The sequence below is a fragment of the Pantherophis guttatus genome, chromosome 18 (assembly GCF_059756535.1).
Source record: "Pantherophis guttatus breed Tessera chromosome 18, ASM5975653v1, whole genome shotgun sequence".
Taxonomy (NCBI): Eukaryota; Metazoa; Chordata; class Lepidosauria; order Squamata; family Colubridae; genus Pantherophis; species Pantherophis guttatus.
Genome location: NC_142080.1, coordinates 14,240,460 through 14,256,294, shown reverse-complemented (window position 1 = coordinate 14,256,294; position 15,835 = coordinate 14,240,460). Strand labels below are relative to the sequence as shown.

General features: G+C 44.6%; 1 protein-coding gene across 6 annotated transcripts in view; it reads left to right on the top strand.

Annotated features, from left to right (window-relative positions):
- Positions 1 to 15,342, top strand: part of LOC148111630 (maestro heat-like repeat family member 5) — a 39,313-nt gene extending 23,971 nt beyond the window's left edge. For all 6 annotated transcript variants that reach the window (XM_087881294.1, XM_087881297.1, XM_087881293.1 and 3 more), the window contains 14 exons: positions 5,166 to 5,284; positions 5,620 to 5,769; positions 5,969 to 6,123; positions 7,729 to 7,876; positions 9,269 to 9,420; positions 9,781 to 9,918; positions 10,363 to 10,477; positions 11,341 to 11,484; positions 12,228 to 12,404; positions 12,951 to 13,100; positions 13,350 to 13,475; positions 13,809 to 13,911; positions 14,866 to 14,931; positions 15,051 to 15,342. In XM_087881294.1, the coding sequence (XP_087737420.1) occupies positions 5,166 to 5,284; positions 5,620 to 5,769; positions 5,969 to 6,123; positions 7,729 to 7,876; positions 9,269 to 9,420; positions 9,781 to 9,918; positions 10,363 to 10,477; positions 11,341 to 11,484; positions 12,228 to 12,404; positions 12,951 to 13,100; positions 13,350 to 13,475; positions 13,809 to 13,911; positions 14,866 to 14,931; positions 15,051 to 15,214 (1,907 nt within the window). In that variant the 3' untranslated portion in view covers positions 15,215 to 15,342. The remainder of the gene's footprint in view (positions 1 to 5,165; positions 5,285 to 5,619; positions 5,770 to 5,968; positions 6,124 to 7,728; positions 7,877 to 9,268; positions 9,421 to 9,780; positions 9,919 to 10,362; positions 10,478 to 11,340; positions 11,485 to 12,227; positions 12,405 to 12,950; positions 13,101 to 13,349; positions 13,476 to 13,808; positions 13,912 to 14,865; positions 14,932 to 15,050) is intronic.
- The last annotated feature ends 493 nt before the right edge of the window (positions 15,343 to 15,835 follow it).

Sequence of the window (15,835 nt, the reverse complement as noted above, 5' to 3'; positions counted from 1 at the left end):
CTCCTCGACACTACATCTTCTTTCACTCCACAACATTCCCTAAAATTAACTTAATAAACTTTACTTAAAGTTTTAAGTCTTAGTTAAACTATAGGTACGTTGAATAAAACTTGATCTCATACTTAACAACGATATTATTTATTGATAAAATTAAATTCCTTACAATTGACCTTACAATATCCATAAAATTAAATCATGACAATGACTGACAAACACTAATGTGAACAATGGCCTTGCATCTCCTTGGAAAGTTTGAGTAAGTCAGGTTTGTATGTTGTTTTTAATTTTAGGCACGATTCCAGGTTCTCATCAATAAGACAACTTCTCAATTTACTCTTTTTTTTTTATTGAAAAAGTTTTCAAATACAAATTTCCCCCCCTTTTTTTTCCCCTCTCCCTCCTCCTCCCTAACCCCCCCTCCCCACCCATCCCCCCCTGTGACTTCTTCATAACAAAAAAAAAAAACCTAATTCATAACAGATTACTTACTCCCTCCTCTAGATATTGACCTTTACTTACTAAAAATATTATTAATATTATAACATCCCCCTTTATCCATACATTTCAGAAAAGAGAAAAGAAAGGGAAAAAAAAAAGACATTATACTATGACATTATAGAATAACTTCTCCACTTTAAAACTATACAATAAGTCCTACTTTAACATTTAATCTTCTATATATATTAGTATAACATTTCAAAGTGGCCTTCCCCATAAAATCTAGTTTAACATTTATTCCACTCTATCCATTTCCTCCACTCCCCTAAATATATCACTTAAAAATCCCTTTTCTTAGACTAATCAATCTACTAACTAGCTTATTCACCCACTATCATGCAAAATTACCATACACAACATTTCTTAATATCTTTGAATCACTGCCCACACTACTTAAAAATATATGTCTATATTTTCCATTATATCTAAATAAAAAAAAAGAAAAGACAATGACTTTAAATTTATAATCCATGTAGTATCTTCTTTGAGGTCTTTCCACTGGATTGGTAGAACCAACATCCATAATCGGGTAACATAGCTTACTGGTGCAACAGTTTATTCAGGATCTTCAATCATATCTGCCCCCGTCAGTAGTAAATATCTTCTTATATGTATAAAAGTAAAAACAACCACCCGAGTGACATTATAATTATATTCCATATAGTAATAATTGTGGGTTTCATCAGGATTATTAATTCCCATCATCGTAGTGGGTAACAACCCGATCTTCTGCATGCCCCAGCATAATTCTCTTGCCTTGTAATTCAAGATAATATAATATGTTTATCAACACAAAAAGAAATTCCAAAATGGATAATTCAAATCCATCAGTTTAAGGCTCGTTTCACGTCCCCAAATTACGGCCATGCAGAGATCTGCCACAATCCTCAGGATGATATTAACCAATACATCGCCTCTTCTGTGTTTAGACATAATCATTCATATTTTAAAGTCACTGGCTTCACTGTTGCCTAATTTAGAAATTTCTATTTTTATGCCACCTATTTCTTTTTTTCTTTTCTTTTTGTGGGTTTGGTTTCCATCCTGGTTTCCTTTCTACAAATTGTGTATCATCTGGTCGGTTTTTATTCTGCTTTGTAGATTGGTCTTGTTGGTTTTGTTTTTGTATCTCATGTTTCTTTTTTATCCCTTGTACATCCCCTAATTGGTTTCCATACTTATCCTTGCCTTGATAAGTCATCACATTAATGTTAGATGCCACTTCTCTCAAATTTGTAGATAGTCCAGCTGGGGTATCCAATAAATCCAAAGGCAATTCATCTAGTACAGTCTCTGTAATTCGATATTTTACCTTTATTTCCGGCTCCTTCTGCTTATCCTGTATTATACCTGAAGATATTAAGTTCATTTTCAACCTATTTTGATAAAATTCTTCCGCTCTTTCAACAGTATTTAGCTGATATCTTTCTCCTTGGTATCTAAATATAATACCAACTGGGGCATCCCACCTGAATGAGATATTTCTCTTTTTTAACTCATTCACCAGAAAACCAAATTTCTTCCTTTCCATCAATATCTTAGGTGGGAGTTCCTTGTAAATCCAAATCTTTCTTCCATACAATTGCAAATTAGAATTGAAGGAATTTTGCACGATATTATTCCTAATTTCTTTGTCTGTAAAATAAATCACCACATCTCTAGGCAATTGCCTTTGCTTGGCAATCCAGGAGTTAATTCGATAAACTCTGTCAATCCTACAAAACACTTCGTCAGGTTGAACCTTTAGAATCCCAGCTAGAAATTCAGAAGATATTTTCCTTAAATCCTCTCTATTATTTTCCTGCAAACCTCTTAATCTTATCGCATATTCTGTGAAATTATATTGTACCATTAAAATCTCTTTTTCAATCTTCTGTTGCAGATTTTCTGCATTACCATACTTTTGATCAGCATCAGCGATGTTTCAACAGGCTTGGAAAGTGAATCGAAGTTTCTCTTTCAAAATCTTGAGCAAAAAGAGATCATTGGTTTTCGAATGAAATAACTTCTTCTAACATCGAAAAAATGGTGTTTCCTTTCCCCTGTAGTTTACGATTAAGCTGATTCAAATGAGACGTAATATCTACCATGAAATAAAATTTTTGGATCCACTGATCGTTCGTTAGTTCTGGATAGCGAATCCCCTTCTCATGGAGAAATGCTTTAATTTCTGTTAATAAGGAAGCGAAACGTTTCAAAACGTTTCCTCTTGATAACCAACGTACCTTGTTATGCAGCAGAAGATCGGCGTACTCGCTCTCCATTTCAACTAAAAATCCTTTAAATTGGTGATGATTAAGAGGTTTAATCAGTATATTCGAAGACATTTTGACTGTTCTGTCTTTCACTGTTTTAGCAGACAATGGTAACTCTTTAATTTTTTTTAGAATATCGGCTTTGTTCTTAAAATCCCGAAATAGCTCTTCGGATGCATTTATAAAACAACTTTTTATGTATTCGCCGTCTGTATATGGTTTTCCTCTCTTAGCAATCTTTTGACTAACCACAAAACTTGCAATATTAACATTGTTGGAAGATTGAATCCAGTAATCAAATACAGAACTTGATTTTTCTTGACTCTTCTGAAGTTCCTCAACTGCTTTCTTCCTTGCATCACCGACAGGATATTTACTACTAAATGGCACGTGTTTAGTTTTAAAGTGTCTCTCCAAATTTGATTTCTTGTTATGCACCAATTTTTCCTGACAAATGAGACAGGTCGGAAGGCCATTTAAGTTTTGAACAAACGCGAAAGTCTCGGTCCATTCAACTTTAAATTCATGGTTTTCGTCTTCCGTTTTTCTTTGCTTCTTCTTTGTAGCCATGTCAAACAGGGCACCTAAAAAAATGTTTCATTTTATAATAATAAAGCCACCAACACAAAATAATTACAATTCTTAAATTGATGACAAAAATACCTGTAGGATTTGCAGCTGGTTGGAAAAATACAGGTAACTTTATGCTCCGAGTAGTTACTTTTGTCACCCGCGCGTGATTGGCGGATGCGACTAGCACTAACCACTGCACAAGGAGATTGCTGACTGACTGGCTGACTCAACTCGTGCATGAATCGCGTGCGCCTCTCCCACGCTGCGTATCCCATGGCCCACCTGCGCCGCGTCTCCCGTCTCCCGTCTCTCGCCCGCAAGACACCCCCACTTCTTCTAATGCCACTTCTTCAGAATAGACTCGCCCAGGCCGAAAACCGACTTCTGCGCATGGGCCACGAAGTTCCAATCGCACTGTGCGTGCGCGCCCGCAGGTGGTATTTTGTGGAAGAGCCACACTCAAGGGGCCAAAGAGCCGCATGTGGCTCGCGAGCTGCAGTTTGCCGACCACAGAGTTAGGCTAGGCATCTGCCATCAGCCAGCCTGGGCTTGTGAGTCTTGGCACATGGATTGGGTCTTAGCGTGTTTTGCAAAGCCACCTTTTAGTCATTGGATGGCTGCATGTATTGCAGGGAGCCAGAAAACGGGTTAACCAAGTTACGGGTTGAGTGGGCATTGTTAAGGAAAGAGCTAAAGAGGGTTTATAATTGCAATACATTATTTGTTAATTTTATAGTTTCAACCCCATTTTACGTGTCTTCTAATTTTTAATTGGGAGCCGTCCACAATCGGTTGAAAGACAGGCACTTATATCAATGGTTTACCTAAAGAAAAGGATCGGTTAAATTTGGCTAGTTAAAAGCTTAACCCAGTGGCAACTTTAAGCCATGTGGATTTCAATGCCCAGAATTCCCCAGGCAGCACACAATCAATTCACAACCTAATGCTTCATTTGCACATCAGACCAAGGTAGTCTGGGTTAAATCCGGTTAGATTCATTCATTCGTTTGTTCATTCGTTTGTTGGTTCATTCCTTCATTCCTTCATTTATGTAATTTGTCTCTTATGTAGCCCTATATTTCCCCTCCATTTACAGTCCCATCTATTGTGTTAACCTAGAAAAGGGGTTACAGGTAGTCCTTGACTTACAACAATTCATTTAGTGACCATTCAAAGTTTAACCGGCACTGAAAAAAAGTGACTTGTGATTGTCTTTCACACTTACGACCGTTGCAGCATCCCCATGCTCACGGGATCAAAATCTGGACACTTGGCCACTGACTCCGATTTATGACGGTCGCAGTGTCCCAGGGTCATGTGATCCCTTTTGTGACCTTCTGCCAAACAAAGTCAATGGGGAAGACGGATTCACTTAACAACCGTTTTGCTAACTTAACTGCTGCGGCAATTCACTTAACCAGGTTGGCAAGAAAAAAAATCGCAACCTGAGGCAAAACTCGCTTCATAACTGTCTTGCTTAGGACTCAATTGTGGCCGTAAGTCGAGGACTGCCTGTAATTGGACCACTAAAGAGGTCATTGTACCTGTTTCGTTCCTGATCAGTGAGATAAGAGAAAGGGGGGGGCAGAGAAAGAGGGAGCGAGGGGGGAGGAGGAGGACTGGTGTCTCTGAGCTTTGTTGTTTTCTTGTGAAGGTTTCATGACCCAACTAGGTAACGAGAAAACCACCGAGCCCAGAGAGCACCAGGGACCCCTCAGGTCAGCCCTGAGCTACAGATCTTCTCTTCTGTTGGAACGACTAAACCGGCCGTCAGACGAAGGATGTTCAGAAGTTCCGAATGCCAAAATCTGACCTTCTCTTGTTTTCCTCCCTCCAAAGCCAAAGAAATGGATGAGAAACCTAGAAACAAGAAGGGGAAGGTCGTCACTTGGCTGAGGGAAGACTTCTCCTTTTCGGGCCCAACAATATTTTATAATAACGTCTCCAAAATGGCTACGGTACGTTTTCGTTCAGCATTTTGCCTGGCTTCTTATTGACCTTCCTTTTTCTCCTCCTCTTGACCTGGAGATACTCAAAAAAGTCAATATCACAGTGGGGACGGCAGGCTCCAAAGGCCGGAGGGTGGATATCCATCCCCCACAATGTCTAGGAGCAGGCGATCTCGGCTGCCATGTTGGCTTCTTTCACCCACATCCTAATATCACGTGGTGGATGTCATGGAATACGGCCTGCCTCTCTACATGGGGTGCTGTCCCCAGATACGGGTCAAAGTCTCTGGCTTGTCAAAACCCTGATGCATCTCTTCATGGTCTCCTTTTCTTCTTTCCGATAGGCCTTTGGCGAGCATCTGAGCCCGTCTCAAATAAACGACCTGATCTTAAAAGCCCTGGCAGCTCTGACACACCTGGACAAAAACATTTCACACACTGCGGGACTCCTGCTCAATTCGTTCTTGGAAGAATGTGGGATGGACATGGAGGAGGTAAGAAAATGGCAGGGTTTGGAGCAAAAGGGATAGAGGAGATTTTGTAGAAAAGAAAGATGAGAATGGGTGAGACCTTGTTGACTTGGTGACAACACTTCGGCTGGATTTAAGAAGGCTAGGGTTGGATGGAGACCACCAGGTAATCTTAGGGCTGTTGAGAAAGTTGGTCATCCCTTGGATTTCTCTTTTGCCATAGCTGCCCATGATCCTCAAGGAGATCTACCGACGTCTCCCGAAGATCTTGGACCCTGCCACCAAACAACAAACGCTAAAGGCAGTGTGTCACCTGGCGTCCAAACGGGTGAACAAAGTCGTGGATATTCTCCTCGAGTGCTCGGTGGCGTGCGATGGGTAAGAAGAACCTCAAGGAGATGTGCCTCCTGTTTTCTTGTACTCTACAGAGATTCTCAACCATTTGCGATAGGGGTGAATATCTGTAGCTTGGGGTGGGCAGGTCATGTGCTGATTGGGGGGGAGGTTGCATTGGGTTGGTTGAGGGCCAGTGCAGTCGCTGGTTGGCTGTGCAGTCGATCTGAATTCTGAGAGCTTCCTAGGCTGGTTGTCTCCACCATCCAGGTCATGATTGTCCCAAAGGTGCTTTTCCAAAAGGCAGCTGGACCTCCTTGGTTTTTTAACTTTCTTGGTCGCCACACTGTAGAAACAATGCAGAGACTCTGAAAGAGTGCAGAGAAGAGCAACGAAGATGATTAGTGAACCGGAGCCTAAAACATATGAAGAAGAGTTGCAGGAATTGGGTCTCTCTAGTTCGATGAAAGGAAGGATTGAGGGGGGACAGGATAGCAGTGTTCTGATATCTGAGGGGCTGCCACAAAGAGGAGGGGGTCAACCTATTTTCCAAACCACCTGAGGGCAGGACAAGAAGCAAAGGGTGGAGACGAATCAAAGAGAGAAGCAACCTACAATGTGCAGAACTTTCCTAGCAGTGCAAACAATTAACCAGTGGAACAACTTGCCTCCAGAAGTTGCGGGTGCACCATCACTGGAGGTTTTCAAGAAGAGATTGGACAGCCATTTGTCTGAAATGGGATAAGATTTCCTGCCTGAGAAGCGGTTTGGAGTACAAGACCTCCAAGGCAGGGGTGAAATCCTCTGGTTTGGTCTGGTTCGCCCGAACCGATAGTAATAATTGCTACTGTTTGCCCGAACCGGTAGTAAAAAAAAAACGCTTTAAAACGTACGACAATCAGCTGTGCCGGGCAATGTCGGAACCTTTTTGTAATTTCTAATTTCAGCATTTTTTTACTACCAGTCAGCTGTGAGAAAATCAGCTGTGCCTGATTGTCTGTGAGGTTCCTGTTTGTTGCAGGGGCCATTTTGTGTAAAGTCCAGCTGCTTCTGCATTGTATGTGAGTCAGTTGTGTAGCTTTTGTGTTACTTTTGTGTAAAGTGTGATCGTTTGCTTTTGAGCTCTCTGTGATTCAGTGAGGTTCTGCATTGTGTGTGAATCAGTTGTGCAGCCACGCCCACCCGGACACATAACCACCAAGCCACGGCCGCCTGGTCATATGACCACCAAGAAACGGCCACCCGGTCACATGCCCACCAACCAACGCCCACAGAACCGGTTGGGAACATTTTTGAATTTCACCACTGCTCCAAGGTCCCTTCCAACTCGGTCCTTCTGTGAAAAGCACCTTTGGGTTAATTCTGTAGACACACTGCTCCTAGAAACCTCCCCCCCCTTGACCAGTTCTGGGTTCTCTGGCACTTCCGGTGGCGCAGAGGCCCTCCTTTGAATGGCTACTAGACAAACGGTTGCAAGTCGAGAACTACCTGTAGCTTTATTTTTTTCCATGCCTTAAAGCAGTTCATTTGGCCATCGGTTCTCTAACCCTTTCTTCCGTTGGGGGGGTTAATCTATCTGGAATGGCCGTCTCTTTGAAAATGGGGAAAGAATCTGATTTTTTTCCCCAATCCATTTTTCCACCTGCACAGAAGTGCCAGGGAACTGTGGAGGGCGCTGGCTGCAGACCCCTATGCTAACCTGAAGATCATGAAGCCCCTCCTCAAAAGGCTTGATGACCACGATCCCAGCACCGAAGCTATTGGGAGGGGAACAAGCAAATCCATCATGCCCATTGCGGTAAGCCCTCAACCGGTGGCTCTCCTTTCCTGAGATCTGCAGGTGGGCCAGGCCTGAGGAAAGGGGGAAGGGGCTGAGCAGAAGAGTCACCCTCGGGGGTCTCCTCATCAGGAGCAGGCACGCCCTGGCTGGAGGGAGGCAGAGGGCAAACTGGTGGGGGCTGAAATCGGAGCAAAATTTGACGTAAGCCCCCCTTCCCCCCAAAATGCCCCATTGAAAGTAGAGGCATCTGTGGGCTTCCTCACCAGAACAGCTTTGATATTCATCCATCCATCCATTCATCCACCCATTCATCCAGCCAGCCAGCCAGCCAGCTCTATCATCTATCCACCCATCCATCCATCGGTTCATCTATTCATTAATCCATTCATTCATGTATCCGTTCATTGATTTATTCGTTTATTCATACATTCCTTCATTTATTCATTCCTTTACTCATCCAATCATTCATAATTCAATTGATTCCTTTATTCATTTCTTACGTTATTTCTTACAGAAATAACTAAAAAAGAGTTCGATTTAAGAAAATACATGATAGGAACCAACAAAGGCAAACACCCAACGGAGTACTTTGTGTCATATCTTATTTTAAATATTCTTAATCTGTATTTTTATTATGTGTTATATTGTTTTATTACATTGTTGTAAACTTCCCAGTGTCAGATTGCTCAGATGGCCGGTGGAGAAATTTAATTAATTAAGACCAATAGATTTGTAGTCCAGGTTTGAACTGTGGGGTCCTTGGTGCTTACTGAGCTTGGTGGTTTTCTTGCAGATGTTTCACGACCCAACCAATCTAACCCTACCTCTAAGCCTAACTCTTCCAGCACTGATGAGGTTACCTAGCTGGGTCATGAAACATCTGCAACCAAAAAACACACGCTCAGACAGCACCCAGGGCCCCTCCAAGGACCCCTAAGAGGTGGAGAGTCAAGAGCCCACTTAGGAATGAAGACAAACAGAGAAACGTGAGGTTACCAATCTCTTTGTCCCCAGTTCTGTCTCACTTGTGCTACTCGTTGTCTCCCTTTTGTCCTGTATCTACACCCCACTGGCCTCTCAAAGTCTGGAGGGGGTGTAGAATGGGAGTTTCAGAAGTCCCACTTCTAGCAACCTTTTGCTCCGTGTCTCAGACATGGACTTTCCTGGCTCAGCTTTCATGGACATGAGGATTTTTTTCTTTCTCTGGGCACAATGAGAATGTATCTGCCGAACAAAACTCTGCATTGGCGACAAGAAGGGCATCCAGCCAGGAAAGCCTCAGCTCCATTCAGTTGCCCAGACTCCACCCCGCAAGGGATTAGGGGGTCGTTAAAAGAAGAAATAGATGATGATGATGAATCTAAGTAACCTGATGAGCCCGAGCTGACTCTCCTCTCCTCCTGTTTCTAGGCCACCAATGCGCTCTCCTTCCTCCTCTCGCTTCCTGAGGCAGCAACCATTGTCCAGCATAAGTTCTCCAGCCTGCTCCTGGCGCTCGTGACGCACATCTATTTTCTGCTGGGAGCAGGCAAGAGCGGGTCAGAACAGACCTACCATCTGGGGTAAGGAATCTCCTGGGCCCAATCTGGATCCTTTCTCCATTTCTGCAAAGCTCAGGAAACAGTCATTAAGTGAACTTTGTCCCATTTTGCAACCTTTCTTGCCAGAGTGGTTAAGTGAATCATTGCACTGGTTAAGTCCCATGGTCGTTAAGTGAATCTGGCTTCCCCGTTGACTTTGCTTGTCAGAAGGTCCCAAAAGGGGATCGCGTGACTCTGAGACACTGCGACCGTCATAAATATGGGTCAGTTGCCGAGAGTCTGAATTCTGACCACATGACCATAGGGATACTGTAACGGTCGGAAGTGCAGTGGGATCAGCTGAATGATTGGCACCAACTCTTCTGCCTTTGTTTCATTTAGCAACGCAGTCAAAGCCGTCAAACACCTCATCTTGCGCACCGGCTATCAGGAGGAGTTCAAGGACTTAGATATGGTTCAATGTTGGGCGATGCTGATGAGTCCTGAAAGTGTGTTTGAAGGCATTTTCCACCTGGTCCGGTAAGAAATTAAAAGTCAAAAGAGCTTGGCTACGAGGGGCAGTGGGTGAGAGAGGGAGGGGAGGCAGAGGGAGAGGAGGAAGAAGAAGAGGCAGAGAGATAGGGGGAAGGGGAGAGAGAGGGAAGGGGAGAGGGAGAGGGGAGAGGGGAGAGGGAGAGAAAGAGGGAGAGAAAGAGGGAGAGAGACACACAGAAGGCAAAAGTGAGAGAGAGGAAAGATTAGAGGGGAGGAGAGGGAGGGGAGAGGGAGAGGGAGGGGAGAGGGAGAGGGAGAAAGAGAGAGGGAGGGTGAGAGAGAGAGAGGGAGGGTGAGAAATTCTCTAAATGGAGTAATTCATTGAGTAATTCATTTATCGATCATTCAGCTCATGATTTCTCTAGCTTGGTGATTTTCTTCTCCCTAAACAGCAGATCTTGTCTGACCTCTCCATATTTATTCTCTTAGGATCTTGTTCAACTACTCGAAACATGAGCTGAAGGTCATGCTCCGACAGGCTGAGACCTACGTGCGCCACCCCGATTTAAGACACAAAACCATTGGGATGGTTTTCTTTTCGGAGGTGAGGAGACCTTGAGATGCACCCCAACCTTCTGGAGCTCAAGGAAAGTTGCCCAGGGTTCAACAGAACTTTATGGTTAGAAACTAGAAGTTGTGGGTTCTCCATCACTGGAGGTCTTGAAGAAGAAACTAGACAGCCATTTGTCTGACATGGTAGAGGGTCTCCTGCTTCACCAGGGGGTTGGGCTAGAAGACCTCCAAGGTCTCCTGGTATTCTGTTAATCAGTGGAATGGCTTGCCTCCAGAAGTTGTGGGAGGGAGGGAGGAAGGAAGGAAGGAAGGAAGGAGATTGAGGGAGGGAGGAAGACTCAGTGACCCCAAATTCCTTTTACTTTTTGCATTATTTTTTGTATTCTTGCAACTATCATTTACACTACCTATCAGACAGTCACAAAAGGGATGACGTAACCTCGAAACACTGCGACCGTCATATATATATATATTTATATGCCGCCATTCTCCCGAGGGACTCAGGGCGGCTTACAAAAACAATATCCAATACAAATCACAATAAATTAAAATCAACAACCCAATTAAAACAATTTAAAATTATAACAATGTACACCCATAACGGATCAGTTAAGTTGACGAAAGGGCCACATCTTCAACTCAAATATGGACCGGCAAGTACCCAAATTTTGATCACATGACCATGAGGATGCTACCATGGTCATAATTCTGAAAAATGGACGTATCTCTTTTGTCAGTGCCGTTGTGACTTTCAGCGGTCACTAACCGAGGACTGTGTTTATTTTCTTTTTCTCTCCCCGTAATGGCTGAAAGTGGCATCCTTAGTCGAGGCTCTCAGGGAAGTTCTCTTCCTTGGCTTGGCTAACGCTCCATATCTCCACTCTTCTTCTTCAGCTGCTGTTTCACCCGGAAATTTGCCAATTCTTTGTCATCCAAGACATCCTCCAGGTGCTGAAGGAATGGATGACCCAGCCATATCCGCTGATACAGACTTTCAGCGTTAGAGGACTGGGGAACCTCATCCAACACCCGTTTGAGGTAAGAGATGGGGGGCAGGAAGGGAGTGGCTTCCAAGGTAGTAGCAGGTGTGACCTCGCTCTCTGGGAAGTCTACAAGGCTGGGAAGGAGAGAAGAAGGAGAAGAAGAAGGCAACCAGCAGAAAGAGGACAGCTAGAGTGGTGTCTCTTCTACAAAGATGGCTGCAACCCTGGAAGATCTGAAGGTGCAAGTAGAGGCCAGATCCTCTTGGAGGACATTTGTCTGAAATGGTATAGGGGTTCTGGCTTGAGCAGGGGTTGGACTCGAAGACCTCCAAGGTCCCTTCCATCTCTGGTATTCTGTTAAGGACCAGGGGAGACCTGAGAGCAGTCTTCCAGTATTTGAAGGGCTGCCCCAAAGAAGAGGGGGTCAACCCATTCTCCAAAGCCCCTGAAAGCAGAACGAGAAGCAGCGGATGGGAACTAATGAAGGAGAGAAACAACCTGGAACAAAGGAGAAATTTCCTGACCCTGAGAACAATTCATCCTTGGAACGACTTCCCTCCAGAAGTTATGGGTGCTCCATCACTGGAGCTTTTCAAGAAGAGTTTAGATAACCATTTGTCCAGCAGAGTCTAGGGTCTCCTGCTTGAGCAGGGGGTTGGACTGGAAGACCTCCAAGTTCCCTTTCAACCCTCTTCTTCTATGCTCTGTGGCCTTCTCTTGCATTTGTCATGATCGCTGTGAGACTCAGAGAACTCCAGTGACCGTTTAATTGCTCGTTTCTTTCCCTGCTTCCTCCAGAAGAACATCTTGGAACCCCTCTTGATGCCAGTGCTAAACTGCGCTTGTCACGAAGAGAAGACGGTGGCAAAAGAAGCTATAAGGACCCTGCATTTCCTCCTCAGGAACCTCGATATCAAAACCCATGCGGTGAAGGCAGTCAACCTCATTCCGCTCCTTCTGAAACATTTTCATGATGTAAGTCAACCAAATCATAACAAACTGGTTTTCCACCTCTCTCTCCCTCCCTCCCTCCGTCCCTCTCTCCCCCTCTTCCCTCACTCACTCTCTCCCTCTCTTTCGCTCCCTCCTCACTCCCTTCCTCCCTCTCTCTCTCTCTCTCTTTCTCTCTCTCTCTCTCCCTCCTTCCTCCCTCCTTCCCTCCCTCCCTCCTGCACTCCCTTTCATTCTCCCTCTCCCTCTATCTCTCTCTTTCTCCCATAAAGATGGGAGAAAGTCCAGAAGGAGCTGCTAAGGTTGAACAACTGTGGTCTAGATCAGGATTTCTCAACCTTGGCAACTTTAAGAGGTGAGGACTTCAACTCCCAGAACTCTCCAGGCAGCATACTGGAGTTGGGGTCCCCATCTTTGGGGCAACCATGACCTGGATGATTGACCATCTCCATGGACATTGAACTGGGAATAGGTGTGCTCTGAACTTGTGTGTTCTCCTGCAAACTTCAAGAAACTTCTGCATGGCTATTCTGCTATTGGAGGGACTAACCTGTCTCTCTTCCTTCGTAGGACGACATCGAACTGAGGAATACCTCCATCACCATTTTTGGCATGCTCCTGAAAGGACTGAAGGAGTTACGGAACAGTAATATGGCCGAAAACATCCTGAACAGCCTTATTCCCCTCCTCATACAACTGTCAAATGATCGGACAAAAGAGGTGAGTTGAAGGGCTGGCTAAGCTGAGCTCCTGCTCTGATCATGCTACCTTCACAGAGACCACTCTGTACCCCCATCTTCACTCAGAGCAACGTGGTTGTACCACGTGGACACTCTGGAGAATGCAAAGACATTGTAGACAATCCTGAAGTTGTGGGGTCCTTGGTGCTCCCTGAACTTGGTTGTTTCCTTGAAGACCTTTCCTGACCCAACTAGGTGACAGGATCTCCCTCTTTCCTCCCTCGGCCAGGTCTCCAGGAAGACCCTCGACTCCTGCGTGTCCTTTATGAACTGGGGGGGCTTTCCCAGCAACTTGTTTGACTATGAAATGTACACCAGTCTTCATAGCATGTACTCCAACATCTGCTACGTGGTTGTAAGTAGGAGCCAAGCTGGCCTGTTTTCTTCCAGATTAGAGTATACTAACCGTTTATTTCTTTATTTTGCCCTGCCTTTCTTATTTTTATAAATAGTTCAAGACGGTGGGCATCCCTAATACTTCTTCTTTTCTTCACAACAACCCTGTGAGGTGGGTTGCCCTGAGAGAGAGGGACTGCACCAAAGTCACCCAGCTGGCCATCGTGACTAAGGAGGGACTAGAACTCCCAAAGTCACCCAGCTGGCTTTGACCAAGAAAGCAGCCCCTTGGTAAAAAAAAAAAAAAAAGCTCTATAGTTCATTGGCTTCTTTGTTGCCTTGTTTTCCCCAGATGAATAAATGCAAGCAAAACCTTCCTGCGATGTTGGATCAGATGCTGGGATTCCTGAGGAGCCGGAACTCTTCCCATCGCGAGGCAGCTGCCCTCTTAATTGGTAATCACCAATGCCAACTCTGGAAGGAGGGCAGGAAAACCCAAGACAGGCGGGCGGCCTTGTCACCAAAAGAATCTATGCAGAATTAAGCCATGTCGCTTAATCAGACTGGAAGCTGCTCTTATACCGTGTGGCTTCTCCGGAACGGCTACGATCGCGCAACAGTTTCTCAGGCAGTTCCTGCCCTCTTTCTTAAGGGTATCGCTGCCGTTGTTAAGTTAGCCACATGGTTGTTAAGTGAATCTGGCTTCCTCCCGGATTTGGCTCAGCCGAAGATCGCAAAAAGTGATCTTTGACCCCCAAGACACTGTAAGCGTCATAAATACGAGTCGGTTTGCCAAGCATCCGGATTTTGATCTTGATGTGGCATCGCTTCTAAGGGTGAAAAGCAGTCGTAAGTTCCTTTTTTCAGTGCCATTGTAACTTTGAATGGTCACTAAATGAACTGTTAGAAGTCGAGGACTACCTGGCCTGTATCCCTCTCTCTTGTATAGGCAAACCCACAGCCGTGGCTTTTTCTCTGGAAATATTTCCAGCTGGCCTCCCATTCTAGTATTAACTGGATTCAAGGCTGCTTAGATTTTTTTCCAAGATGATGGTTGTTTGCACAGTCCTAGAACATAAAGTAATAGAGTTGGAAGGGACCTTAGAGGTCTTCTAGTCCAACCCCCTGCTAAAGCAGGAGACCCGATTCCATTTCAGACCAGTGGCTGTCCAATCTCTTCTTTAATCTCTTCTTGAAAGCCTCCAGTGAGGCCTGGAGACAAAAACAGAGGAAGAACGGCTACCCCTCGTCCTTCTTATTATTAGACAGACCCAATCCCTGGAACCATCCCGTAAAGTCCCAAAGCGACTCTTCCAAGTGGAAACCAATGAATTGCGCGTTTTTTTCCTGAATCAGTCGATTTAGCCGTCTCTGTTAACCCCACCAACGTTTTCTTTTTACGTGCCCAGGCTGCTGCGCGCAATACATGCAACCGGAAGTGATGACTTCAAAACAAATGAAAGAAGTTTTCCTGGGTGAGTTTCAAAGTTCCCTCGCTTGAAACAAGGAGTTTTTCTCCAGAAGCTCTGTCGCTGATCAGGGCTGGTTCTCACGGTTGATCCCGGAAATCCTTTGTTTTCTGGATTCGTTTCAGGTCTCCAGGATCTGCAAGGCGATTCCGAAGCCTCAGTGGCTCAGGCTGCAGCTGACTCAATGCAAGAAATCTTTCGGCAGTGTGGCCATCTGATCAAGCCGGGTCTTGTTAGTAGTCAACTCCCCTCCAAAGGCATCAGGAGGATCTCCGAGACCAAGCAATAATAGTTTCATAGTTTCATAGTTTCCATTATTGTCATGGCACCTCATAGAATGAAATTAAGTGCCATCCTCACTGTATATTATACTTTTTAAAAACCCTATAAAAATAAAACAAAAACACACTTCCTTCACATTGTATGCAATTGTATTAAAAAACCCTCGTATTGTATTCATATTGCACTGTACGTAGAATTGTATAGTTACTGCTCTGCGATAGAAGCTGTTTTTCAGCCTACTTGTCCTTGTTTTTATTGTCCTGTACCGTCTGCCAGATGGTAATAGTTCAAAAAGAGGGGGGCCCAGGATGAAATGGATCCTTAAGGATGCTTTGAACTTTCTAAAGCCAGCGGGAGCTATAAAGCTCTTCCAAAGTGGGGAAGGGGCAACCCATGACCCTCTGGGCACCTGCCTTCCAGCTGGTCTTTGGGGAAAGCGAGGAAGCGTGAAGATAATTCTTACATCGCGAAGGACCACGAAGGAACGTCGCAGAAACAAGACCTGGCAGGGAGATTGTGGAAACAGGCCCTGGAGACAGACAGAACAATTTAATGTCAGAGAGAGGAGAAGGTTCCACGAGAAGGTCACAGAGCCACAGGTGCTATTGGAGAAGGGTGGTAGCAACCA